This window comes from Balaenoptera acutorostrata, chromosome 14 (genome assembly GCF_949987535.1).
Source record: "Balaenoptera acutorostrata chromosome 14, mBalAcu1.1, whole genome shotgun sequence".
Taxonomy (NCBI): Eukaryota; Metazoa; Chordata; class Mammalia; order Artiodactyla; family Balaenopteridae; genus Balaenoptera; species Balaenoptera acutorostrata.
The window spans coordinates 2,221,594-2,249,160 of record NC_080077.1 but is presented as its reverse complement, the minus strand read 5'-3'; the positions used below and the strand labels follow the sequence as shown (position 1 = coordinate 2,249,160).

General features: G+C 53.0%; 1 protein-coding gene across 2 annotated transcripts; it reads right to left on the bottom strand.

Annotated features, from left to right (window-relative positions):
- Positions 1-235: 235 nt before the first annotated feature.
- UNC93A (unc-93 homolog A) lies at positions 236-26,692 on the bottom strand. Of its 2 annotated transcripts, XM_007186058.2 has the most exons (9): positions 26,639-26,692; positions 25,552-25,681; positions 20,812-20,993; positions 19,653-19,882; positions 17,913-18,038; positions 13,844-14,058; positions 10,931-11,066; positions 9,716-9,847; positions 236-501 (listed from the first exon to the last, which is right to left on the bottom strand). In XM_007186058.2, the coding sequence occupies exons 2-9, from the start codon at positions 25,636-25,638 to the stop codon at positions 236-238; spliced, it is 1,374 nt and encodes a 457-aa protein (XP_007186120.1). In that variant the 5' UTR covers positions 25,639-25,681; positions 26,639-26,692. The 2 variants fall into 2 exon arrangements, with proteins under 2 accessions (XP_007186120.1, XP_007186119.1); XM_007186057.2 differs by lacking the exon at positions 26,639-26,692 and having other exon boundaries at positions 25,552-25,782.
- Between the last annotated feature and the right edge of the window lie 875 nt (positions 26,693-27,567).

The following is a 27,567-nucleotide window of genomic DNA, read 5'->3' as shown; positions in this document are numbered from 1 at the left end:
TAGGCAGGTTCCGAGTGGCTGATTGTACCCTGAGTTTATTTCTTTCACATATACTCTGGATCTCTATGGATGAGAGGGTGGACTGAAAAATTTGATAAAATAGAAAAAAAATTCACGTAAAAAATGAAATATCGTTGAAGTAGTCGTAAAGAATCAACTATAAACTCTGAGGCATCTTCAGGTAAAACTCTTCCGCCGATATGCTCTGGGTTCATCCACCATGGGGTTTGTTGCTTCACATTTTTGTCTGTGTTACTCCTTCCTCAGCTGGTTTTGTCTGCTCTTCGGTGAGCAGCCTGGCCACCTTCTTGGACCCCAGATACTCGACAGTTCCATATGCCGCCATGGCCAGACTCAGGACGCCCAGGAGGACGTAGAGTTTGACGCTGACACACAGAAACGTGCTGTATCCGAACGCGATGACGTAGCCCAGGGCTTCCCACAGGCGGTAACTGGCAAAGGCGGCCTCCTTGTTCTTCTCAAACAGGACCCCGAAAAGAGCTGCAGGGGAGAGACGGGTGAAAACGTGGCTGTAAAACCGCAAACGACCTTTCTGATTATTGCCGAAAATATGCAGCTTCCCCACGGCCCAGTTTTCCCAATAAAACCAGGACCTTCCTTTGTAAAAACTGGAATTATTTCACGTTGTGGATGGCAGCAAGGCAGGTGATGTTCTCCAGCAGTGAAGACCCATCATATATACAAGAAACAGAACGGATGAAAGTTAGCCCTGTAGGGAATGTGGCCCAAGCCCGAGCTTCGCAGGTAAGAAAAGCAAGGCCGAGAGATGGGACCCGTGTCGGTGAAGGCGAGATGCCCCAGAGTGAAGACAAACAAAGGCCGTAGTCGTGAGGGGGAAGGCCATTCATTCCTGCACTTAGGGGAAGTGCATAGTACATAAGTGATTCAACCGTGGGGTTTTTGGTGCCTGCCGCAGGGTAAGGGGATTACCACCGTGTGGGCCTTTCCTTCCCATCCTGGAGGCTTTAGGGGTAAGAGCGTTCAGCCAGCTGAAGCCTTCAAGTGAGACTGCCCCACACCGAGTTCCTGATGAAGAGACTCAAACCCCCTTGGGTGGTTGTCTGAAGGTTTGGGAGAGAAATGACCTGAGTCTGTGATTGGGGCTGAACTGTGTCCCTCAAATCCACATGTGCTAGTTCTGACCCCCAGGACCTCAGAGTGTGACTGTATTTGGAGCTGGGCCTTTAGAGAGGTGATCAAGTTAAAGGAGATCATCAGGGGGGGTCCTAATCCCGTGTGACTGGTGTCCATATAAGAAGAGGAGGTCAGGACACAGACATGCACAGAGGGATGGCCACATGAGGACGGGGGGAGGAGACGGCCGAGTACACACCCAGGAGAGAGGCCTCAGGGGAACAGCCCTGCCACGCCTGGATCTCAGACCTCAAGTCTCCATTTCTGCTGTATTTTATCACGGCAGCCTTAGCAAACTAGTACAGTCTGATAATGCTTCTAGGTGAAGGTAAATGACTTTCTGTTCCTGTTTGCAGTGTGGTAAAGTTTTGCCAAATGAGAATCAACCCCATCCCCAGGACGTGAGCGAGACGGCAGTGTGTCTGGAAGGTGGACACTTAGGCAGGGAAAGTTTTCAACAGGGGGACCGGCCTGAGCATCCCGGCCAATGTCCTGCTGCACTCTCCAGAGCTGCCTGGTCACCACGCCTGCCATTTTGGCTGATGGACTTTCCCTGCCTCCCCCTGTCCTCTGCTAGGCCGTGGGTTCCCTGAGGCAGGAACCCATCTTATCTGGAATGATAATTCCAGCACAACCCAGTGTCAGCGAAAATCCTTATTGAATGACTGAGTGGACGCATGGGTGGACGGTGACTCATGAAGTGGCAAAACGCCGAGCCCGGTCCTGCAGTGTCAGCACACCCTGCGGGTCAGCACGCCTCTCAAAGGATAAACAGTAACCCAAGTAAACGGTGGGCGGTCCTGGGGGGAGAGCTGCTGCTTCCTCTTCTCCCCTTCCCCGTACAACCCCAAAGCCCACGCTGGTGAGGCAGTCCACGTAACACAGGACACGCGACCACACACAGCACGGCATGGGCCAAGGCACCCCCTTTGCACGTGGGTCAGATGATGCGTGAACCAAAATGTCAAGCGTGGGCTCCAGCGCGGTGGGGATGAGCAGACAGCCCACTGCCCGGAGCCCAGCGGGACCAGACAGAATCTGCCCCCGGAGTCCTTCATTCCCAGGGGCAGGCGCAGTCTGCAGAGCGGTGGACGTGTCCTCAGAACTGTCCCGCCTGCAGGGCGGGCAGCTGTGGCGGGGGGAGCTGATGGCGGAACTTTCACGCACATATTCATTTTTCAGCTTTCATTCTGTTCCTTTAACTTTGCCCCTTTCCTTCTACCCCTCCCCTTCTCCCCGTGTTTAGAACAGGAGAGGAGAGGCTTGTAGCGGGGAGGGGCCCCTCCAGCACCGGGGGGAAAGGTCTGAGGGCGGCAGCAAGGTCTCCTGCAGCCCTGCCTGGAAATGTCAACGCCCAGGAGACGCCCCTTGGCATTTGGTTACTCAGATGTTCATCTGCGCAGGAACCACCCAGGACGGGGGTCCATCGGGCAGATATAAGATATGACGTAAGATACACATTTTAAACAACACATGCCTATTTGGGAAAACTGGAGGCCGTTTGGAACATTCAGAAGGAGGTGTGCTTCTTGTGTGGGGTCTGCAAAGCGCCCTCCCTAATGGAAGTTAACGCACAAAGAGAACCTAATAACCACACCCTGGGACTTAACTTCTGAGATTACTTAAAGGTCTCTTGTCTTTCTTCGGAGGGTGACTCTAAAATAGGACCCCAAAACAAGATGCTAGAGAAGAAACTCCAAGGTGAGACACTATGGCTACAAGTGGTGGATTATGTCCTGTTCTCTGGCAAAAAGGTCCAGCTGCTCCCTTAGCAGGTTGTGGTACCTGACAAATGCACCCTGATGCTTTGAAAATCCAGTAACACAGCCAACTCTAGCTTTAAGTCAACGTTTTTGATCTATAGGTTGGTGTCTTTAGGCGATTTCAAGGTTAAGTTTAGGTCGTGACAATCATAAACCACTGTGCTCCAGGATAAGGGGATCCACTGCCCACTCTCTCCTGGGCAAGTTCTGGTTCAAGTCCAGTTCAGCCTTTTAAGTGGCTATGGGCTCCTTAGCTTCCTGAGGTTTTCCCATAAACTTAAACTTTCTGGGCCCCCAGAGCCAAATGCCAAATGAAGAGCTTGCCATTCTCTGAGTCTGATTCTGAAATGTGACCCCGGTGAGGGGACCCACCAGCAGGGAAGAGAGGTCCAGGGTGACTGTGAGCTCGCAGCCTTGCGTGCAGAGCAACTCAGCAGTTTGGGAGGCAGGAGGAGCCCTCACCGGGAGGACCTGGAACCCAGAAGTCTGTGGGAAGCTGGCTGTGCCTCTGGATGAACGACAGAGACGGAAGGAGACGTGTGACAGCTGGACAAGAGGGAAGGGCTCCTCCCGTGCCCCTCCTCAGATGGCTGTGTCCAGGAGAGGCTGGATCGAGGGCAGCAGGAGGCTGATGTCAGCAGCCAGGATTGCCGGCTAAGAAAACGCAGAGAAAGGGAATCTGGGGGACTCCATTTGCCCGCATTTGGGAATATGGCCCAGCCTGAGGAGGAGATGGCAGAGCCAGTCATAATCAAACAAAGTCAGGCTTTTGGGGAAATTACTCATGATCCGTTTCCTATTTTAATCCAAACGTAAAGAAAGCAGCACATTCATTGTGTCAAATTCCAACAGTTAAGGACACAGAGGGCAGAGGGGAAAGACATTAAAAAGAAAAGTAGTCTCAAAGCAATAGTTCAACAGTTCTGAAATTACATGTGAATTCAGATTGAACAAATAAGCAATGTGGTATACAGAGTGGAAACTGGGTTTCTCACTGTCAAAGGAAGAAGTTACAGATCAGCAGTGGGGTAAGGGGGGAGAAGGGGGTGCTAGAATGAGCCCGTGTGCTGGGACATCAGTGGGAGTTCAGCCTTGTTTTATAGATAGATGATGGATAGATAGATAGATATGCAGATACAGAAGTAAATAGATGTGTGTGCATATATGTGGGCCAGCAAGCATACGCCCATGTCCTCACTCCGTCCACCGAGAGCGCCTAGAAACAGTGTCGTCTCAGTAGCAATGAGCACACCCCGCACTCAGATCTTACTTCCTAACACCGTTCCCCAATAACACATACCCAGGTTTCTTGGAGAAATGGCTAATCTAGGGCTGGCACAGGAGTTACCGGATGAGCCTAGACTATTCTGGAGTGCCTAACAGTGAGGAAGTACTAAAAAAAAAAAAAATTGGTAGTGGTGGGGAGGGGGGGCGAGTCGAAAGGACACAGGTGCCAACGGGAAAGACCCCAATCGCCAAAGTTGGAACAATTAGAGCAAAGGAGTGAGTAACGTAGCATTGGATTGTAACCCAAAGGATACCATAAATACATGAGCCCATACTGATGTAGACAAACTTTTGAGTAAATAGCTAAATAAACTGGGGAGAAGGGACAAATGTTCGTCCTAGAAGAATTATACCTAATGCACGTACACACTCCCCTTCCAGGAGGTGAGGGGTAATTACTTCCCCCTGAATTGTAGCCTTGGTGACTGGCTTCCAAAGAACTGACAGTGGAAGGGAAGAGTAGCCCTCTGCGTGGGAGGAGCCAGACCCTGGCTTGACCGGCGATCAAGGTCCACAGCATCAGTGACCAGTTATGTGCTGTCCTGTGCCCCCCGATCAATGTGATGAGAAAGGCACTTCACTCTGGGGTCTTCCTCCCCAAGACCCTTAGCTCTAGCCTAATTACGAGAAAACATCAGATGAACCTAAATTAAGGGACAGTCTACAAAACACCTGACCAGTATTCTCCAAAAGTCAAGGTCATCAAAAACAAAGAAAAATGAGAAACTGGCACAGACCAGACAAAGGAGATGTGATGCCTACGTGTCACGTGGTGCCTGCCTGGGATCCCGGAGCACACAGAGGATGGTGGGGGGGAAAGCTGGAGAAATTTGAATAAAGTCTGAAGTTTCGTTATGTACCAACATTAATTTCTTGGTTTTGACAAATGTACTGCAGTTTTGTAAGATGTTCGAATTAAGGGAAACAGAGTGAACAGTATATGGGAACTCTGTACTGTCTTGGCAACTTTTCTGTTGATCTAAGATTATTTCAAAAGAAAAAGGAAAAAAAAAGCCTGCTCGCAGCCTGACCTGGGAAAGGCAGCAGGTGAAAGTGACCGGATGCTAACCCCTGTCCTGTCCTTGGATGACAGGATGTGAATGAGTCTTGTTTGGTTGGAAAAGACGGGATACATGAACTGGACATGTAAGAGAAGACAGATTTTTTGAGTTTATCAACCTGAAAACAGCCTCTTTGGTGGCTGACAGGGCAGAAGAGTATTTTTAGGCCAGACATTCTGAATCTCAAGTGCAGGCATTGGCTCGCAAGGGTTGCCATGGCAACGGTACCCATCTCTCGTGAACTGTCAGGGCGGATAAACAGAAAGCCGCCCAGATGACGGGCTCCAACGGCCGGAGGGATCCCTGGAGCCCAGTGGGAACACAAGCAGCGAGAAGCACGGTTCTGCCCCAGGACGGAGGGGCTTGGATGCTTCTCGCCCCTGACTTGCCTCTAAACTGGAGAACTGTAACATCAGTTTTTCAACTGAGAGGTGATGACTGAAAAGGAGGGTTAAATTGTACTGACTTGTCTCCAGTCTCATTAACTAGGAAAGTATTTGGCTCACGTATCTTCTTAGAAGAGAGGCACGTTCAGGGAGAATAGGATTAGAAATCCAACTTGCTATTGAAAAAGCAAAAATGAGAGAGAGCTGATCTTGGGAGGTGGCAAAAGCTACACAAAATTTCCAGTTTTTGAAAATACAGAGACAGTATGGATGGACCACGCTGCAGGGTGGCGAGCCCGAGAGAGCCTGGTGGAGCCAGCCTGCAGGGAACTCGGTCATTAAAACATCCCTCCTAGCCAAGACGATTGCCAGTATAGACGCCAAAAGAAGTTCTCAAATCGTACACGAAAAGAACAATCTTCCCCAGCAACTGATTTTTCCTTGAAACAAATTACTTTTGATCTGAACAAAAAGACAGAAATAATTCACTTTAAATTAGCATTCCTTATTCAAGGAGGTCTTTATCCAAGTTATTCACTGGACCTCATGTAACTCTGCACAATTTTGACAAAGGCTCTGCCTGACGGTCTCTCATGTCCGTGGAACAAAAAGGAGAGTTAAAGCAATTACTCCTATATCTCAGGGAGAAAGAAAACCAAACATTTTATTTGCCATCATTTGAAGCACCTGAGGAATTACTGTATGGACTCCTGCGTGGCTGCTGACGTCTAACGTGTAAATACTGTAAAAAATTCAAGTGAGCTCAGAGATGTCAGCTAATTAGAAAGCAAGACGGCAGAAGCATTTGGACTGTTCAGTAAACTAGTGGGGTCTTTCACACCTCCTCTGGGATGTTGAAAGCAATTCTCTCCTGACGCTCCCTGGGGAAAATGCCTAAGATTCCTACGGGGGAAGTTGTGACCTACACTCGTTTAGAAGGCTGCACTGCCAAGAAAAGCTAACGTGGTGTCTGTGTACCTCTCCTCTACCGATTCAGTATTTCTTCTGTTGAGCAACATTGCAGCCCAGCCTGAGACTAGTTTGTCATTGCTTCCACCAACCGACCTTTGTCCAAACACACCAGATTATGGCACTGAGCCTAACACACCTTTGTCACCGGGTTCAGAACTTCAGGAGAGCCTCCTGCCAAGATTGTGAAACCCAAGCCCCTTGGTTCCAACAGCACTGGGTTTGTTCAGTGATGTTTTCAGCTGTTTCATAAGCTGGCAACAACTGAGATCGTAAGCAGGGGCCATCCTGGAGTACTGAGTCCACCATGGGTGAGGCCACGTGCACTTGTCCTCTTTGGGTGTAGGGACAGCGGCCAGGCCTCCCGTCCCTGGAAACGCTGGCCTGTGGCTGGCTTGTGGATTGGCCTGACCCAATTTCCAGTCCCAGGTGTTTCCCCGATAAGGGCTGAAGGGTGGGTGGTGCTTCCAAGGGAAGAGGCTCTCTTCTGAGCCAAATCCACCTCGGGCCCCAGGCTCATGCATCTGCAGGATGCTGGCTGTGTAGACGGCTCACCTCCTGGGGCCTCCGACACTCTCCCCCGGGCCAGGGCCATAGGTGGTTCGGGAAACTCAGGGCCAAGGGTTCCCGTCCTCAGCCCTCGTCCCGTTAGGTCACACAGAGCACAAGCCGCCCTCCCTGTCCTCCACGGGCCGTCCGCCAGCCCCCTACTCCCCTCCCTCCCGTGGTCTCCCTCCCAGACCCACTCAGCTACGGCTCATCCCCTGGCAGGACACACCGCCAACCCGCCACCCCAGGGCGCCTCCTGACGCGCGGGCAGCCGGCGATCACAGGAGGCCTCCCCGGGCCTCGGCTGGGCGTCTCCTCCCGGGCTGCGGCCGCTCCCTTCCCATCCGCCGGGGCGACCCGGACTCCCGCCCGCTGCAGCCCTCGCAGCCCAGGGAAGAGCTCCCTCCGCGCACCGTCTGGACCCTGGGCCTCCGCCCCAGGCCTGGCTCCGGCCGTCCAGCTCCCCGCGCGCTCGGGGCTGCCGGGGCCTCTTCCCCTGATGCCCCGCGCCTGCCTCTCCCGTGTCCCTCACGTCCACAGCCTGGCCTCCGAGGCCTTTGTCGAACGTCTGCTGGCCGTCCCACCCGCCGCTGTGTCGGGCTGCAGGGCCCCCGAGGGCGCCGGACAGCACTGGCCACGCTCAGCGCTCTCGGCGGCCTGAGGGCAGCTCTCCCGTCCCCCGCGCTGGCGGGGCCGCCCTGCCCTCAGCGGCTCTGCCCGCCTCGCCTCTCACCCGCCCTCTCGGCAGCATCGGCCGAGGCTGCGGCTGGACCTCCGCGCCCGAGTCCCGCTCTGCCCCAGGCCCGGGCCTCTGCAGGCGGCCGCGCTTCTGCAGGGAGCGGTGCGCTGAGGGCGCCGCCGCCCGGCTGGGCTACGTCGGGGACGAATCCTCGCGGGACTGACGGCCGCCTCGTGGTGGGGACGGTCTGTTAGGTCGCTGCTGGCTGTGGCTCCTCTAGGAAGCCACGTGTCTCAGGCGTGAACTTAGCTCCTTTCCCCGTGGTGACAAAGGGGCCCGTATCCATCCTTCTCACTGCCTTCCCCCCTCCCCTCCCGGCCAGGGGCCTCCCTCCCCCGGCTTCTCGGCCTCCTCTCCTGGCTCCTCCCGTCTCCCTCCTCCTCCCCTCACAGCCCTTCCCTCTGAACCTAAAATCCTAAGAGAGGGAGTTCCTGGGCGGTCCGGTGGTGAGGACCCGGCGCTTTCACCGCGGCGGCCCAGGTTCAATCCCCGGTCGGGGAACTAAGATGCCGCATGCCCTGCGGCACAGCCTGAAATAATGAAACAATCGTAAGTGATACGCGCCCCGAACAGCCCCTTCTCAGTGCGGGGTCCCCCCGCCGGAGTCCTCTCTCTGTGTCGCGTTCAAGCTCAAGCCAAGCCGCTCAGTGGACGCGTCCAGCCCTGCCGGTCTGTGGGCTCGTCTGCCGCCTTCAGCCTGGGGATCCCGATGCCCAGCCTGGCCCCGGGACCTCTGAGTCCCTGCGTCCACAAGCTCCGCCCCTCGGCCTCCTTCCCCCCACCCCGGGCGCTGCCCTCCACCTCCCCGTGGGTCCGCACCGTCCCCTGCGTCGCGGCAGCAGTGACCCCTAAACCCTTGCCGCTGCTTCCACCATTGCTGAGCGAATGAAAGTGGACCCTGCAGCGGTACGTCGGGCCAGCCAGCCTCTCCTCTCAGTGTCCCCCCCGAGACACATGCTGAAACCCCAAGGCGACGGCCTCCGGGAGGGGCGAGGTCGTGGGGGTGGCCCTCAGGGAGGGGTCAGTGCGCTTGCGAAGGGGCCCCAGATCGGCCCCTCGCCCCTGCCTCTGCGCGAGGACACGGCGAGAGAGAGCCTCTGTGGACCAGCCCTCCGGACACCGAAGCTGCGGTGCGTTCACCCTGGACGTCCAGCCCCAGAGCTCTGGGCAGCACATGTCTGCTGTTCACAAGCTCCCCCCGCCCCGTCTGTGGAGGCCCGTTACGGCACCAAAGCGGCAGAGACGGCTCCCTCCCGGCCTCCCCACCTCCCTGCCTCCCCCAGGCTCCCCGCGGCCTGGAGGACGATCTCGGGCCTGGCCCCCAGCATGAAGCCTCTGCTGACCCCTCCGCCCTTAACTCCGTTCTCCCGAAGACTGACACCCACCCCGAGCCCCAGAGCCACTGCAGGGACGTTGTCACGGTAACCTGTAGGCGCTTCCGCCTGTCCCCGACCTCAGCTGAGAGCGGCCGTCCTCCCCAGACACCAGGGCGGAGAACACGGGGAGGACACAGCTCAGAGCAGCTCTTCCGGGGGAAGCACGAAGGAACCATCATTTCAGGAAAGAAAGTTGCACACTTGGTACCTTTTCTCGTGGACATCATGGATCTGAGTAGATGCTCAGAGAAAGCGCTGCAAATCCCCGGTGTGGACCTGGAGCCCTCCCGCCTGTGCGGTCCCCGCTCCACTGCCCTTATCGCACATGTCACCACGTCCCCCTGGGGGACCCTCCACCCACCACGTGTCCCCCCATGACTGGCCAAGGCGGGGCCCCCTGAGCAGGAATGGCTCTGTGCCGGGCACTCACCATTGTTCTGTGTCTGCCAGACGGCGTCGGCCATGCCCCAGAGGCCGGGAAACACGAAGAACAAAGGCAGCTGGCGGGGGTGAGGCTTCCACAGCAGGAGGGCGATGAAGCAGGACAGCTGGGTCACGGCACCTGTGAGCAGCGGGGAAGGGGCTTCTCTCAGACACTCTGTGCTATGGGACGAGTCTTCTGATCATCTGCTTCCAGGCTGGAATGATGTTTCCTAAAATAATCCAGACTGATTTCTTCAGGTGGGGTTTGACGAGGCACACGGAGACTGCAGGTGAAATGCAGGGCACGCCTGGCAGGTGTGCGATTCCGTCCACCTCTGGCCTCCACATCATGGGTTGGGGGCCTCGGGGTGACACACCTCTGTGTCTTAGAGGAAAGTGTCGCCTTGCTGGGCAGAGGGGGCCCCAGATTATGGGGGTTCAGAGTGGGAGAGAGAAGGGCTTCTCATTAGGAGCGAGTGGTGGGAACCCCTGCTTCCCACTGAGTAAGGGGCATGAGGAGGGGACGGGAAGGGGTGCCCCCAGCCTGGGAGCTGGGGCTTCCAAACAGGACAAGGAGGGAGAGGCTGGGGGAGAACTTCCTCATTCCTCCTGACTTTCTCATAATGGGTCCTAAGTCCTGGCCTCGTGATTCTGCAGACACTGTGGTGTCCCTCGAATGTGGGAACAGAGCAGCTTATGACCCTCAGGGACTGCCAAGGAGCAGAAAGAGCAGGTGCATCCTGGGTTCCCCGAGGCTGTGTGACCTTGGGCAAGTTACTAAGCTTCTCTGTTCTCTCCTCAATGTAAAGCAAATTACTTGGCCCCCCGTGAGCACTGACCAATGGTTAGTGTGTTCCCTCCCTCTTGCTGCATCACCACAGACCCTTTGGGCCTTGACTGGACCACCAGGTAGCTGTCTCCTTAACACCCTCATTTCTCCTTATTCACGCTGTCTCCGATTCTTCTTGTTCCCTCAAGAAAAACAGAAGGTGATGCCCGTTTAGAAGGCCAGCTTCATCCACCACGTGAACATAGATCTCCTCCTTCTGGAAGGCTCCCTGTCTCCTGCCTGACCCCATGGCCCCCACGGCGGGTGTGGGCCCCCCTTTCTGTGCCTCCACCAAACCCCGTCCTTACCCCAACCCTGGCCCTCATCGCACACGCTCTCATCGCCCGCAGTGGAGCCAGACCTGCCCCAGGACTGCGTCCACGGTCCACCTACCCAGCGCGAAGAGAGCGATCCTGCCCGTGTACTGGGCCAGCTTCCCGTACAGCACAGAGCACAGCGCGTTGACAGCTGAGAAGCAGATCATCACGTAGCCCACGAACTGGATCCCCAGGGCGCAGGTGGTGTAGGACTGGGGGAGAAGCACAGACCGGTCACCTGCGCTGCCTCAGGCCTGCTCCAGGGCTGAGCTCTGAAGTTGCAGTTTGGGGGTTCACTTTGATCCAGGAATACAGCCCATTGCTAAAACGCTTTCTGCCCTGTGACCGCTGGCCTGCTAAGCTGTCCCGAAAGCTTGTCCGGGCCTCCAGCTCCCAGGGTGGAAAACACACACTGCTGGTGCTTGTAAGGAAAACCCTCTTCTGAGTAAGAACTAACAGGGAACGCTGTGGATGGACGTCTGGCAAACTTCTCCCCGTGTATCTGTACCATATGTTATTTATACAGGGGCGAATTTGAACTCTTCTTGCTGGTGTGGGTCATTTCCCATCCTGCCTATAAGACAGCTGGGTGAGGACAGAGCCGGGGAATGAACAGGCAGAGCTCAGGGGATTTTTAGGGCCTTGAAACTCCTCTGGACCATACCATAATGATGGCTTCATGTCATTATGCATCTGTCCAAACCCTGAGAATGTAGAGCACCAAGAACGAGCCCTCAGGTAGACTGTGGACTCGGGGTGATGACGATGTATCCATGTAGGTTCCTCAGTTGTGACAAACAGACCCTCTGGAGGCGCTCAGCGGGCGAGGTTGTGCCCATGTGGGGGCAGAGGGTGTGCGGGAACTCTCGTCCTTTCCGCTCACTTTTGCTGTGAACCTAAAACTGCTCTAAGAAAATAAAGTCTTAATAAAAAAGAAGAAGACAGAAGGAACAGGAAGGGAATCTCCATAGAGATGAGAAGAAGAGCAAGTGCTCCTGCCCCAGACTCGGGGGCGGGGCTGGGGACAGACAGGAGACTGGCTAGGAGGCCCCTTGCATCTGGAGAGCGGGAGGACTCTTTGTCATTCTGTCTTCATTCTTTGAAACTCCAAGACCCCAACAGGACTGTCCTAAGAGTAGGGTTGCCAAAGAAACTCTTGGGTGTCCAAATACTCAGGGCCACACTTACACTGAGAGATATTTGTGGTTTATCTGAAATTCAGATTTTTACCCTGCCTTTTATCTTGCCCGTTTGGCAACCCTTCCCGGGAGGGAGCTGGGGTGGGGATGGAGCAGGAAGTTTCCTGAATGAGGAGGATGGTCCTCCGGGGCGGAGCCCCTTGGACACAGGCTGACGGGTCCAGCCTTGACCCTGGCTGTCTCCAGCTCCCACCAGGCCCAGCTCCTCTCCAACACTCTCTGGGAAAAAGGACCCTAACTCTAACATCTCCATCTGTGGCTTCCCTTCCACGGCATCCGAGAAGGTTCTTCAGGACAGGATCACACCTGGGCAGGGGAACTAGGGAGACAGAGGCTCAGGGAGAGACCCTTGATGGAAGGTGGTCGGCCAGACATGGGTCACACTTGGTGTCCAGCGTTGGGGCACCACTCCAGCCACCCCCAAAGAGGGCGCCCCTTTAGGCACAAAGCGGGCAGGCAGTGCAGGGGTCAGGCGGGCATCCAGGGAAAGAGTATCTGAGTAGCCAGGGTGACCAGGGTAAAACCAACCTCCGTTTCTAGATTGGAACGCATCATTTAAAAACTAGGTAATGCGCAGAAGACCTAAACAGACATTTCTCCAAAGAAGACGTACAGATGGCCAAGAGGCACATGAAAAGATGCTCGACATCGCTAATTATTAGAGAAATGTAGATCAAAACTACAATGAGAAATCACCTCACACCAGTCAGAATAGCCATCATCACAAAGTCTACAGACAACAAATGCTAGAGAGGGTGTGGGGAAAAGGGACCCTCTTGCACTGTTGGTGGGAATGTAAATTGATAGAGCCACTATGGAGACCAGTATGGAAGTTCCTTAAGAAACTAAAAATGGAGTTACCATATGATCCTGCAATCCCACTACTGGGCATATATCCAGAGAAAAACATGGTAGGAAAGGGCACATGCACCCTAATGTTCATTACATCCCTGTTTACAATAGCCAAGACATGGAAGCAACCTGCTGATGTCCATAACAGATGAATGGATAAAGAAGATGTGGTACATATATACAATGCAATACTACTCAGCCATTAAAAAGAATGAAATAATGCCATTTGCAGCAACATGGATGGACCTAGAGATTATCATACTAAGTGAAGTAAGTCAAAGACAAATATCATATGATATTGTGTATGTGCGATATCTAAAAAAAGGATACAAATGAACTTATTTACAAAACAGAAACGGACTCACAGACTTAGAGAACGAATTATGGTTACCAGGGAGGAAGGGTTGGGGGGAGGGATAGACCGAGAGTTTGGGATCGACATGTACACACTGCTGTATTTAAAGTGGAAAACCAACAAGGACCTACTGTATAGCACAGGCAACTCTGCTCAATATTCTGTAATAACCTAAATGGGAAACGAATTTGAAAAAGAATAGATATGTGTTTATGTATAACTGAATCCCTTTGCTGTACACCTGAAACTAACACAACATTGTAAACCAACTATATTCCAATATAAAATAAAAATTTGTTAAAAACTAGGTAATAAGGAATTTCAGTGTTATTCGTGGATTTCATGGTTTTCCCTATTTTTCACTCTAAAATGAGGACACAGGGTGAGATGCAGGCAAATAAATGCAATGACTCCCAAGCAGCTTTGGTCCTTTGCCTGAAAACACATCTCAAGTGAGAGGTGTTCCCAGGCTGGCCCCAGCCCAGGTGGGCTGATGTCCTAACCACACGGCGGCTCTCCTGAGGCCGGACAGACCCAGTGCAGCCCCGGACCCCGCGCCGCCCCCGCCGGCCTCCTCTCCTACCCGCGTGTAGTCGCCGGCCAGGAAGGCCTGCTGGAAGCCGCAGTACAGCGGCAGCAGGACCAGGAGACACAGGCGCTTGTCTCTAAACAGCTTGACCGTCGACAGCAAAGTGGACCAGAACGGTGGCGCTTGCTTCTCTCCCTCACTTTTCTGCTCAGCGTCTTTTATGGGTTCCAGAAACGCGGCGGTGAGCAGGACCGCCAGGAAGCCGCTGCCTGAAAGGACAGGGAGGGGACAGGCTGCTGCGACGGGCGCCAGCGGCACCGCACACGCGCGCGGACTCGGCTCCTCACCTCCTCCTCCTCTCGAAACGGAGGGTCGGTTTCAAATCCACATTTACGGCGACGGAGGCAGGCTGAGCCCCTGCCCCCTGACGTGGACTCGGGGGCCACACACGTTGCCTCGATCCTCGTGTGCTGGTTCTGTGGCTGTCGGGCTGTCTCACCCACCGAGCAGGTGATGGGAAACACAGACACCCGGGGAGAGACCCCCGAGGTCCTCAGGGCCCTTAACCATGGACCATTTCTCTCGTCAGAATCCTCAAAGTAATTTCTACCAACAGCTAGGCTCCTTTCCCAGGGTTATGGGTCCCGTCCGGAAAGTGACCATCGGCTTCTCTTCGTGTTCACCCCAAATCTGTTCATCCAAATGTCCTGTGGTAGGAGCTGCATGTATTAGGGTATCTCCCAACCCCACTGGGATGATGCGTTTGGAGAAAGGAAAGGAGCTCTTTGCATACGGAGATAGGAAGTTTCCCCCCAAGACAAATGGCTAAAAGGAAAGGCCAGGTGCAGAGCTGGGAGTCTACTGTGCTCCCATTTGATTTGGAGAAGGAGGGGCATAAAGACGTATTTGTTTAGACGTGCGGTAGGTGTGTCTAAGAATTAAAGACTATGCGGGTTGTTTACGGCTGCAGGAAAGCTGGGTGGCAGTGAGAGGGCGATTTTCCCTTTTACAATATTTGTATTTGGGACCACGTGAACAGGGGATCTATCAAAAAATGACTCAAGACAACTATTCCTTTCACCCTTGAGGGGATATCCTGTACTTTCATGATTCTGGAAGGTGATGACGAGATCTCTTTCTCTGCCATGAACCCACCTTCCTGTCTCCCGAGGGAGAACGAATGTCTGTTTAATCTTCCTGTTCTTTACGTGGACACCTTTTTGCTCCCTCACTGAAGCTGACGGCCCTTTGTCATTTCTTATGTCTCTACTGGTCTTCCATCTACAATGATAATGATACATGTGGTTTGGGATCCACAGATGAATTCAGGACCGGTGGTGGTCTTTCCTCTCCCTGGTGGGATCGGGACCCTTCAGAACAGTTTTTTTCGCTTATTGCTGGCTTTGACCCATCACCCTTTAAAGAGGATTTGAGCCACTTTGTGTCTTTATTGGTCCCCATCCTTGTCTACTATTCTTCCATCTCTTGTAGCCACAGATGCCCAAGGCAGCAGGCTCGCCCCTCACTGTGGTGTAGCTGCCTGAGCCGTACTGAAACCGTGAGGCTTACAGAGTCAGCCCTCCTCCAAATTGCATGAGAAGTGGTGGGGAAACCAGTCCCCATACGCATCCCAGAGAAGTCCGTAGTCAATAAACACATTTCCACGCAGAGGAGTACTACTTTACATCTAAGCTTTATCTCTGTAATTCAGCTACTTTTCCTCCTGGCTAAACATTGGTCCCCTCCTCCATTTCATGGGAACTCAACCTTGTGACCAAGTTTATTAGGCCGGGCTCTCGTCCGCAGACATTTCACAATGGCACTGATGTCCTCTGGGGTCATGATCCCACCTAACTGTCAACGCAAGTCAGCGCACGCAGGCGCTCCTCCAAACCGGCCCGTCGGCTGACTGCGAGCGCCCACCACCTGCCGCAGCTCCTTCCCCGGCCTGAGCTCGGAGAAGCCCCAGGACACAGCTTCCCCGGGACAGGGGCTGAGATGCAGCGGCGGGGGCCGGGGGTAGGACTAGAAGCGACACCTACACCAGGACACAGACGCGTGTCCAGAGGGTCCCTCGGTCCAGGGCCGTCCGCAGGGGCGTGGACAGGGCAATGGTTGGTGGTAGGGCTAAGACGCTGCATCGTGAGGACAGAGCTCAGGCATCCTAGAAAATTACTCCAGGGAGATGGTGCTGTCTTTGCTTTGGTCTGTTTTTCTCCTTTCTTATTTTAGTTCTGTTTTTTATTGTATTCTTTTTTCTTTGGGGTAACATGGCCTTGCTTGAAGGAAGAAGGGTGTGAAGCCCTGCGAACCAGGATCCAGATACTAAGAGAGTTCCCCCGTATGACGTATGCATGGTCCCTGCTTTACATAAACGTCTGGACTTAGGCGGCTGGATTCTCTGTGAACCAGGACCTCTGTGGAAGGTCCCTAACCACCCAGGGGACACACTGTTCTGCCCTCGCATCAGGCTGAACGTTTCCCAAACAGAATGTCGGCCCATCCTCTCCCATATCCCGAGTCCAGTGCGTGGGTAAGTCCTGCTAGTTGTCGCTCTGACTCTCTTGCGCCGCCCCTCCCTCACTCTGCATGCCGTTCTCACTCCCCTGCCTCCTCTGGGTCACTGTATCGCCCCTGCGCTGGTTTCTCTGTCCGCTGTTTTTCTCATGCCCACACTAAACTAACAGGAGACTCTGTTTACAAGACAAATAAGTGGGCATCCAGACTCAAGGCCACAGCTGGTCACGCCCGTCTCTGGCTCTCTGCCCCCTCCAGGCCCCTGTCCTCCAGCTACTCTGCTTCTCTGCCTTCAGTGTCGTTCACGTGCCCTGCTCTGCCTGGTAAACTCCTACTCACCCTTCAAGACCTGGCTTGGGTACCACCTCCCCATCAAAGCTGCCCTAGAACGCAATTTCCCCAGAAGATGTAACTACATGTCAACTGGGAACTTTGTTCAAAACACGTGTCCTATCAAGTTTTGGTTAGTTGAAGGCACTTCTGGACTCTAAGGTCACTGAAAGTCAGGGTCTTGTCTGGCTGGTTTCTGGGCCACAGAAGGTCTAGCACGTTGCTCGGCGTCTGCCAGAGCTCGCTCTGCCTTGTAGCCTGAAGGGCTCACTTGGCACTGCTGACTTGCAAGCAACCTTGGAAGAGACCCGCGTGTTGGTGGCAGCTTATCTCACGGGGGAGACAAACTGACCATGCACATGGCCTCTGGACCTTTGATTCCCGGTGGAGTCCTGCACTCAGTCCCACCAAATCCGACACCTATCAGACTCTTGATCTTTAAGAAGGACACAGTCCAAGACCTTTACAGATTCTAGAATTCAAGAATGACAAAGAATACCCTTAAATTTTCTTCAAATGGTAACAACAACACAACAAAACTAGTCTAAAGGTGCTCCCGGTCAAAGTGGTGATACATCTGTAAGAGTAAAGTCATTTAGAAAGCTATTAACATAAACATTTTCCATTCAAATGAGCGTCTAAGGATAAGAACATCCTAGGAATTCACTCCCTTGGGCAATCATCTTTCATGAACTTCCAATGTCCTGTGCCTGCCGCTGCCCTGTGACCAGCAGTGGGAGCCCCGAGGCCTCGCCGATGCCCGAGGGTGGGTGCTGGGGAGACCCGTGCCCAAACCCAGCCTCTCAGCAGAAGCCGTCCAAACGTACTCCTCCGAAAAAGGTGATAACACTGGGATTTGGGACTTCCCAAATCCACCTGGACGTACTTAGAACACAAGTAGCCAACCCACCAAGGCCGTGGTCCACTTGGTGGGGCCGCCGTAGCCCTGCGTGGCCATTGAGCACTTGGAACGTGGCGGTTGTGACCTCAGAACAGTAATTTTACCTTGGTTAATTAGAATTTAAGTAAGTGCACGTAATGGCTACTGGCCTGGATGGTGCAGGCGCGAAGTGATTCTATCATCACAGGAGACCTCAGTCAGCAGAGGTTGCTGCATTCGATTTCGTGTGGAAAAGGCTGAGTACCACCCAGCCGAACGCATTTTGTGGGGCTTTTGCAGATGAAGAGAGATTATTCATACTGTGAGCAGGTGGTCTTTTCAACCCAGGAAGGCGACGGGCTTGCTTCGCCTGGATTCCTGGTGCCGAGCACGTACCCGTGTAGATGCCCAGCAGGGTGTAGATCAGCTCCTGGGAGGGACGGTTTGTGCTGTTGGTGGACGCCGTGGCCCCCAGGCAGTCACTGGCCCCGCAGGACTCGAGCTGCTCCTCTGGGATGGCCCCTGTGAGCGAGGAAGCAAAGAGGTGCTTTGAGGACACGGGTGACTTGACAGGAGACGGTACACAAGGAAGAAGACGCCCAGGGAGAAGGAGCCTGGACACACAGAGGACAAGACATCACCGTAGGTCAGAGTCACGAGACAAGGGCTCGTTTGACCCAGTGTCTCAGAATGCTTTTCCCATTGGGCACGTGTCTGTGTACTTGATTTTAAGACACTTTGGACCAATGTGCAATAAATGTTGGTGACTTGTTACATTACATTCTTGACGTAATTGGACCTTGTCCACTTTTCAGAATTAATTAAGAACTAGAGTACATTAGACTGGGTGTCAGGCCCACTGGGTTCTCTCTCAGGTTCATCTGGAACCAGTCCCATGACCTCCGGCAGGTTATTGCATACCTTCTCTGAATGTTGCTTTCTTCTCCATTAAAAGAATAAAATTTGAACGATCAATGACCCTCAGTAGACCCACATCAGAATCTCAGGAGAGAGAGGATGGATGTCATGGAGGAAAGAATACTCAGTATTTCATTGTTTCCATCATACAGATTTTATCACATAAAATGCTGCAAAATCCCCTTGGCCAGTGAGATGTGCAGCTGTCGGATGAGAAGGCAGCATGGAGGCTAGAAGCCTAGAAAGGTTGAGAAAACTTGCAGTGTTCTCACAGTGCCTTCCAGCCCTCACATTCTGTGTCCTACGATCAGGCAGAGACTGAAGCTCACTTGTCTGTATGTCTTTAAAAGTAAACCCGTTCGCTCCTTCACCACGGTCATGTCAGAGACTGAACCTTCACCCCAGCTTCTGTTGGCTGATTGCTGACGGTTACGCCAACACTGAGTAACGATTGGTATCTATCAACCGTAAAGGTTCCCTTCTGTGGATGCACTTAGCAAGTGATGACATCACATGAGCAAAAAGGGGAGACAGATTTTTTATTACAGTTTCCCAAACGTGGGACTTTACATGGGTTAACAGGACCAGGGCAGAGAGAGAGAGACATGATCCTGATAATAGCAGGAGAGTTAGAACATTTTTCCCCATTACTAAATTTCCTGAGAACTGAAGATATTTATTTCCTCTGCCCTTGGTCTAAGTCCTCAGACATCAAAGGGTGCAGGCATAAAGCAGATCCACACTTTGTAATCCTGTCTGAGTGTGGTCGGGCAGACGGATGAATTAAAGCATCAGTCACCAAATGTTCAAATCTGTTAAGTGATAAGTGGTCCTTTGTGTAACATGGAAAATGCTGGTGAATGGATCAATTCCGTGGCAAAATAAATCCATGGGACCCGTTCTTAGTCTAGAAGGATAGTAAAGGGCTCCGTGAACCCGAGTTCCACAGGCAGTGGCCCTCAGTTTCCCCAGGGCACCCCAGGCTCCCCTGTGCTCGGGGGAGGCCAGGGCTGGAATCGCTGGGGCACGCGTGGACCAGGCGGACCCTCAGACCCGCCCAGACTGTCTGGGGAAGAGCCGGGGGCCAGGTGACCCTGAGGCACAGGCAACCTGAGAGCCACGTCTGGCGGCCTCACGGGGCCACCCGCTCAAGTCCTGAACGAGGACGTGTGTAGAGGGACCAGGGGCCCTCCGCGGTCACCACTTCCTTCCCGTTACCTTGAGTGGGCGTCTGGCCGAACACCAGAGACGAGATCAGGTTGCCCCACACACCAGACGACTGGAATATGAGGAAGAAGATGCCAAAATACTGGCTGACCACGTCTTTGCCGACCTTTCCTGTCTTCTCTGCGTGTGTGTTTCCCATGATGGTGAGGTAGGTGCCCTGCGCGGACCACAGCGGGGCTGCTCCAAGTCCCAGCAGGACGGAAGTGGGGATCAGCGTGTACCTGAGAATGAAACGCGGGCATGGGGTGCCTCGGGCCCTCCGCTCTTCCCTCCATTTGGGGAGAAGGAAGCTCCTTGCCTGGCCCAGTGAAGCACTGCCGTGTCGTTGGTGGTGCTCTCTGCTTGACAGAGTCGCCCCTTAGCCTCAGATGAACGTGAAAATCTGCGTCTTTTCTGGTTCAGCATCATTTGTAAGAGTGAAATTCGGTGCCAGTGCAGTTTCTTTGTGTTTGGATGTAGTTTGGATGAACTGGGGTTACAAATAAGGCTGGGCGGGTTCTAGGTATTTCTAACAGCAGTACATTAGAGACGATTTATTATCTATCAATCTATCTACCTATCTACTTATCTATCTATCTACCTATCCATCTAGCTGTCGCTCTCCTCCACGAGGATTCTGTATGAGAACTCTACAGTAACAAGAAAAAGAATAATGTGAAGCCATCCTATCAATACATCCTGGATGGCAGCGGGGTGTCCCTCAAAGAGATGCTTGGTAAGTGTATGCCTGGGAACGAGGGCATGTGACCCTTGCCCTCAGAGCTTGGTCCCCGAGGGTCCCTTTCTGTCAGGGAGCAGGTAGAGCTCAGGCCTGGCCCGGGGCACTGGCTTCAGCCCTGCTGCGTCCACTCCCTGGGATGGGGTGAGGGTGTGGGGTTTGGTCCACAGGTCCCATTCTGCTAAGTCCCCCTGAAATTCACCCTCCGCATCTTAGGCAGATTCTCCCCTCGTTGCTGGGCCATAAAAGTGCCCTGGCCCAGGAGGGAAGCTGGAGGCCTCAGGAGAGGCCAGGATGGGCAATCGGGGTTGCATGGGCCCAGCAGAGGGGACAGAGGCACCTTGGTGGGAAAATACGGGAAGAAGGCCACGCTACGGTCCCGTCCCAGAAGCCGAGAGGGGAATTTCGGGAAGCACCTGAACGCGGGCGTACCAGCTGGCGTAGAAGTTGCCCAGGGAGAAGGCCACGTAGCAGCACATGGAGATGACGATGGTCCACTTGCAGCCGAGCTTCGCGATGAGGATGGGCGGCAGGAGCAGGGAGGACAGGAGCATCGCGCCATAGAGCGTGCTGAGCGCCGCCACCCCCAGGCCCTCCTCGCTGTACAGGCTGCTCTGCGGGGACAAGGCCAGCCCGGTCAGGGGCCCGGCGGCCAGGGCTAGGTGCTCTGGGTCATCTCCAGGTCCTGGAGACCCCCAGCAACCGGCTGCCTGGGCGGGCGTCCTCTCCTCCAGCTGAGGGATGGGAGGGGAGCAGACTGCGGAGAACTCTGGTCCAGGGGAATCAGCAAGTGGAGACGAGGGGGAAGCAGCCAGTGTGGCCGGCCTGGGGCACAGGGGCCCTCACGCTTCCTGCTTCCCGCAGCCCGTGCCTCATCCCTGAGAAGGCGGGGTGCCAGGGCCGCCAGGGAGCCGGGTGTCTCCAGGCTCCTCGGAGACCAAGGTTCCCGCTATGCCTGAGGCAGAGCAAGCAGCTCCAGCTTAACACTGTGTAAACACAATGCACATTTTTCTTGTTTTTGTCATTTGTCACTTGGTGCCTAGCATAGCTTGGTGTGAAGCGAACAAAAGGTCAAATAGGTAACCAGAGCCAGCTCAGGCAAAGGCAATGGCAGCGGTGACGTTTGGCTTTTGCTGTGAAAGAAAAACCTATTAGCATAATTGCTTCCTCCATTTATTTCACTTGTAAAGGGAAAGGAGGGGGAGGAGAAGGGGGGGGAGGAGGGAGAGACAGGAGGGGGAGGATGGGAAGGAGGGAAGGGGAGGGGGAGGGGGAGGGGAGGAGGGAAAGCGAGGAGGGGGAGGATGAGGATGGGGGAGGAGGGAGAGGGGAGGAAGAATAGCAGGAAGAGGGTGGGGAGGGGGAGGAAAGGAGGGGTAGAGGAGGGGGCGGGGAAGAAAAGTGCTTCCCTTCGAAGCCAGACCTTCTTTCACAAGGGTCCCGCCATCTGTTTCCTTGGCTTCCACATCCAGCTCAGCCCGACCCTGTGGTCATTTGTGCAGGGGGTCCCTGCTGTGCTCCAGACAACTGACCGGACACCAGAGGAGAAAACTTCGCAGAGAGGGTCTCTTCCCTTGCAGAAGCCAGAGCCCAAAACTCAGAAAACCACCACTGTTTGAGAGTCGACAAAGTGCAGACACCGAAATAAGAGCTTTTACGTTCCTTCTCCTTTATGGCTGAGACAGGTGTTACTACCTCCACGGGGGGAAGAAACACATCACGTAGGATCATACACTCAGCTAATTAGTCCAGATGACCCCAAAGCCAGGACTTTAACACCTGGACAATTATCGTTCCTTCCTGCCTGGTCCCCCAACAACACAACAGAAGATCCCACCCATCAGCCGGGGGCCTCTCTGAAGCCCTCCCCGCCCATCCCTTTCTTGTCTCCTGGAGACTCCAAACTGCATAGGCTGTGTTCTCACCCCAGGATTTTCTCTCCCTTTCCACCCCTCAACATACTCTGACCATCCTCATCCTCTTTCCAAATGGTGCCCTTTCTTCAAGTGCATGCCAAGGGTCTCCAGGGGTCTTGAGCGCAGGGAACGTTCTGCTTTTTCTGAATCTCACCCAGTGCCTTGCCCCAAACAGGTACTTAGTCATGTTTGCTGATTAATTGAAACTGAGAAGAAGAACATCTGGTCCCATGAAAATTCTAAAGTCTGGTTGGAAGACAGAAGTTGAACAGTCTGCCTGAAGTGGGGTTATCTGGAAATTTCTGCTCCTAACTCCAGTTGCTAGGAGTGTGCAATGTGGGAACAGGTTCAGCGGGGACCCTTTGTTTTCTTAATACTTATGTATTAGTGAGCTTGCCTCTTTGTGTGCTAATAAGAGGCTGGCAGCATGCTCTGCTCTGGAATTTCCTTTCCACCCACAGCCCTGCTGCCAGTCGGCGGCGAGGCACATTTGTTACTTATAATGGAGTTCCGCTGCCCACCGCTGGAAAGGAAGGCGGATTTCAATCTCCAAAGTGGGAACCAAATTTCAAAACCAAATGTCTTTTTTTTTTAAGTGAATGACCATGTTCAGATACCTGTCTCTCCATGTGTTAGGAGAGCCAACCTGCAAAGTCCATGCCCGAGGAGAAGCCCATGGGAGTGACCTGTATGTAAACAACGAGGACGGTCCCTCAACTCACTCAGCAAGCCGATCGACTGACGACTGTAAGCCCTGACCAACAGAGGCTTACGTATGGCTCCTGGGACACAAAAGGGAAAGACAACGGCCACCACCCAGGAGCGGGGGATGGGCAGGACTTCCAGGGCCCGTGACGCCTCCAGCCGGCCACTGCAGTGTGACAGTGAGTGCTGCAGGGGGACGCTCAGGGGCCGAGCTCCTGGGAGGGCACGAAGTCCAGTCCAGAGGCGTCAGAAGACTTTCTGGAAGGAGTGAAGGCCTCGCGAGACCTGCGGGATGTGGTGGTGACCAGGGGAAGGTCGGGAGGTGTGGGTGAGGAGGGACGTTTGGGGGGTGTGTTTACAGAGGCCCCATCCCGAGAGGAAAGACCCCAAGGAGCATTCAGCTGCTTTGGTCACAGCTGTTGAGCTCTTCTGGTGAGGTGAGGCTGGCCAGCCAGCCAGACTAGACCAACAGGAGCCCCAGACGCCATACTGGGGAATGGATTGGATCCACTGGATCCGGTGCTGAGCGCTGTCTGAGGCAGGGGATACGGCGACGGACGGAGTGGTGAGGGCCTGGCCTCATGGAGCTCACAGGCACCGTGTGGTGTGGGCCACAGGACCTGGCGTGCACACGGGGTGCCTCACCCAGACGCGGGACCCAGGGCACGGGAAGGCGGAGAAGGGAGTGTGACATGCACACCGAGATCTGAGTAATAAACAGGAGATCGTCTGCTGTGGGGAAGGCGGTAGATGCGTGTCTGCGTCCTGGGCAAGTGCATGACCGAATCCAGACCGGGGCTGGCACTCTGGGGATGCCTATGACCACCTTGGCCGCCTCGCTGGGGCCTGAGAATGAAGCCAAGCAGATGGAAGCAGGAGGAAGTGATGGAGACTGGCAGGTCCCTTCAACGTGGCTGGGATCCAGCCATCCCTCAGGCCACGTCCCTCCTCCCTGCCCTTACCTGCTGTTTCCGAAGCCAGTCCTGACTGACAGAGTCAAACCATGTTTACATGTCCTGGATCAGTGGGCAAGGAAATGCGGCCAGATAAGGGCGGGGACGGAGCAGAGGGGAGTGGTGGTTGGGATAGCTCCACGGCAGGGTAGGAGGGCTGGTTCTCTAACATCTCCGGTCTTCTGAGGAGGAAGAAGCCACCCCAGTGACAGCAGTGCCCAGCCCAGGAGCCCTGGGGAAGAAGTCGAGGCCAATGTGCCTTCCCCTCAGCTGCACGGCTCTCTCCACTCAGATGCCACTCCGAGAGTTTCCTGAGTGAGGCTTCCGCGTTGTGTGTGACCTCAGCGTCCCACAGTCATAGCCTGAGAGAAGGGACTCCTGGCAGCTCCTAGGGTCCCCCCACTCCCTCCCCCGGCCTCCAAGGGGGCCAGTTTGCCGTCATTCAGCTGCAGCTGTCAGATCAAAACCGCTTCCTGAGAATTCTGACCCCATCAGTCACGCCCGAACCCAGGGGAGCTGCCCCACCTGGTGACAGCAGGACTTCCTCCGGTGGGGCAAGCTTCTGTAGGGACAGTGTCACTGATGGGTCCATGGTCTCGCTAAGTGCTCCTTCCAGAAAGCACACACTACGTTCAACGTGAGCTCAAGGCAGCATGACAAAACAGGTGTTTCACACACATTAGCATTTTACAACATCACAACGTTCTGAGCAATGTCTACAAAGTCATGGGCTATCCTGGCAAGCAAGAAGACTGTGCTCCCCCTTCAACTTGATTCTGGGAATCACCATGGGCTATGATTTCATTCTCTGTGACCCTAATCAGAAAAAAGACTGAATAGGGCTTCATTGAGGAAAACATGCACTTGGAATTCAGGGCTGAATCTGAGCTACCTCGCCAACCTACAAGTCCAAAGAGTTTGTACTGTAACAATGAAGACAGAAAATTTGAATCTCTCCTCTCTTGTCCTGCACCTCCAACTCTGAGCCCCCTGCACGTGCTTTTCTTGTTCAGCTCTGTGCACACAGTAGGCGCCTACTTCTTGTCGCTGACTGACAGACCTTCCAGGACCACACTAACTTGTCATCAGAAACCTTGCAGATACTTCACTGTGTGGCAGCCCCCAGGCCACAGAACATGAAGCTGGTGAAGAAGGCACAAGAGCGTGATGACAGGCTGCTTCCTGACCAGCCCTGGGGCTTCCTTGGGGTTTCGTTCACGGTTAAAGATCAGACTTAAAGTGGAACTACCGGGGGAAGATCTAGCAGGAATCTACGTGGTGTCAGGACCTCTGATGAATTCATTACTGCCCCTGACCACAGATTCACAGTGATTCGTCTTGTGTCTCCTTTTACCCACGCAAAGGCAAAGCGGATTTTATCACTAACCCAAGACCAGCTCTCCTTGTCCGAGGGTCAAACACCCACGGTTGTGCAATCCCGCTGAACTGGGAGTCGGGGCTGCACATAAAAACCACTGTTTGTTTTAGAGGATTTTGGAGGGTGAAACCCCATGTTCCTCGCTGTCTGTGCCACGGGAATTCTTGGAGTCCCAGAGACGTTCAGAAGGTAAGATCACATGACAACTGTACACACCTACCTGCAGACTCTGCAGACCTCCGTAGGCAGTAAAGAGAAGTAGAAATCCAAAAGAAAGCACCAGGATGTTCTTCAGGCTTCTTTCCATCGTGCTGCCTAAAAGCTTCAAGCACCAATAGATTTGTAGTTCCCTAAAAGAAACCAAATAGGGCTCAGGAAAAGCAGTCGGTACCTAGAAGTCACATTCTGTCTTGGAGTCTGAGTTAGACGTGTATTTAGTCACTAAGGCTGCTGAGCGTTAATGAACTTGACAGTTACTGAAGCACCCGGGGCTGTTACTCATTCACCTTCTCTGGAACCCACAGTAATCACTTTCTAACTGGGCAAAAATTAGGACTCTTATCAGCTCATATGGACTGGAAATTTTTTCTACTGATTTCTGATAGATATGGTCCTTATAGGAAAGTGGTGCTTTTCATATTATATATATTATATAATCGCATATATTATATAATTATATATATTACATGTGTATATCTTTATATATATATATATATATATATATATATATATATATATACATACATATAAATGGTACCTTCCTCATTAAGAGAAATTGTCAGTGGTGCAGAACTTGGAATGTACTTCAGTCTTAAAGAACAAAGTATAAATGTCAGCTTCAAGGTCTATAGTTCAACTTCTGAAAAAGAGTTAACATGATTATAAGATCCAAGGGCCAAAGTATTAGTATGTCAAAGACTATGATTTTACAACACTGCAATAATTTTAAAAAAATTATATAACACTTTATAATTTGCAAAGCACTTTTACATGCTGTCCTACTACAGTGCTGTGATAATTATCATTAGAATTTAGACCCATTACCAGACAGGAAACAGCTTCAGAAGACTTTGGAGGCTTTGGATTTCAGGTTTACAGCAGTGCTGTCCCAGATAACTTTCTGCACTATCCAATACAGTAGCCACTAGTTATACGTGGCTTTTGAGCACTTGAAACGTGGCTAGTGCAACTGAGGAACTGAATGCGCAATTGCACTTAATTTTAATTGATTAAAATTGAAATTTAAATAGCTACCTGTGGCCAGTGGCTATTGTATTGGACAGGACCAGTCTAGAGTTTAAACATACCCCACATCTCACAGCCAATAAGCAAGCGAAATCATTTGCCTTTCCAATTGTTAGTTCAGTTGCTTTATTCCACTGTTGGTAAAATTTGGAGTTTGGAGATTGTTTCCAAAGTTCTGTGAAATCAGTTATTTTCATCTAGTTGGGATCAATAAGGCAAACCTTACAGTGTAGGTAAATGTCACACGGGGTGGTGACGCAGCTCGGGGAAGCAAACCTTACCATTTGAATAGCGTGATAAAGTTCTTGCCCTTGCAGCTTAACTTATTCCTATGAAAATCACATTTTGGGGAAAATAAGAGTTTGGGGGATTGACTAAACATGTATTTTCACACTTACAGAGACATGTGAGCAACACAGTCTAGGGAAAGGAATGATAACCATGGACACGACTGAGATCTGGAAGTTCTAACCCTAATCCTGTAACTTCTTAGCTGGACTATCTCAGGTGGATCACATGACTTTCCAAACCTCAGTTTCCTCTTGAAAAAGGAGGGTTGCAAAATTTCAAGAAGCTAACCATTGGGAAAGCCCTTGGAACAGCCCTGGCACATAGAAATCACCAGTGAATGTAAATCAGCTAAGATGACGTTAACTTTCAGTGGAATGGAAGAAGGCTGCGGCAGAGCAGGGAGGGGTTTAAGCCATTAAAAGGGTTTGTTTTTTTTTTAAATCAGTCAGAGACTATTTTTTTTTTAATTTTTATTTATTTATTTATTTATTTTTGGCTGTGTTGGGTCTTTGTTTCTGTGCGAGGGCTTTCTCCAGTTACGGCAAGTGGGGGCCACTCTTCATCGCGGTGCGCGGGCCTCTCACCATCGCGGCCTCTCTTGCTGCGGAGCACGGGCTCCAGACGCGCAGGCTCAGCAGTTGTGGCTCACGGGCCCAGTTGCTCCGCGGCATGTGGGATCTTCCTGGACCAGGGCTCGAAC

What these genes read in the sequence shown, in the direction of transcription:
- UNC93A (XM_007186058.2), bottom strand. Translation starts at nt 25,638, where the DNA reads ATGGAAAGAAGCCTGAAGAACATCCTGGTGCTTTCTTTTGGATTTCTA. An exon ending in GGCAACTTCTACGCCAGCTG is followed by an intron (nt 19,883 to 20,811) that starts GTACGCCCGCGT and finishes TTTCATTCTCAG; the next exon opens with GTACACGCTGATCCCCACTT. An exon ending in CTGGCAGACACAGAACAATG is followed by an intron (nt 502 to 9,715) that starts GTGAGTGCCCGG and finishes TCTCCCCTGCAG; the next exon opens with CTCTTTTCGGGGTCCTGTTT.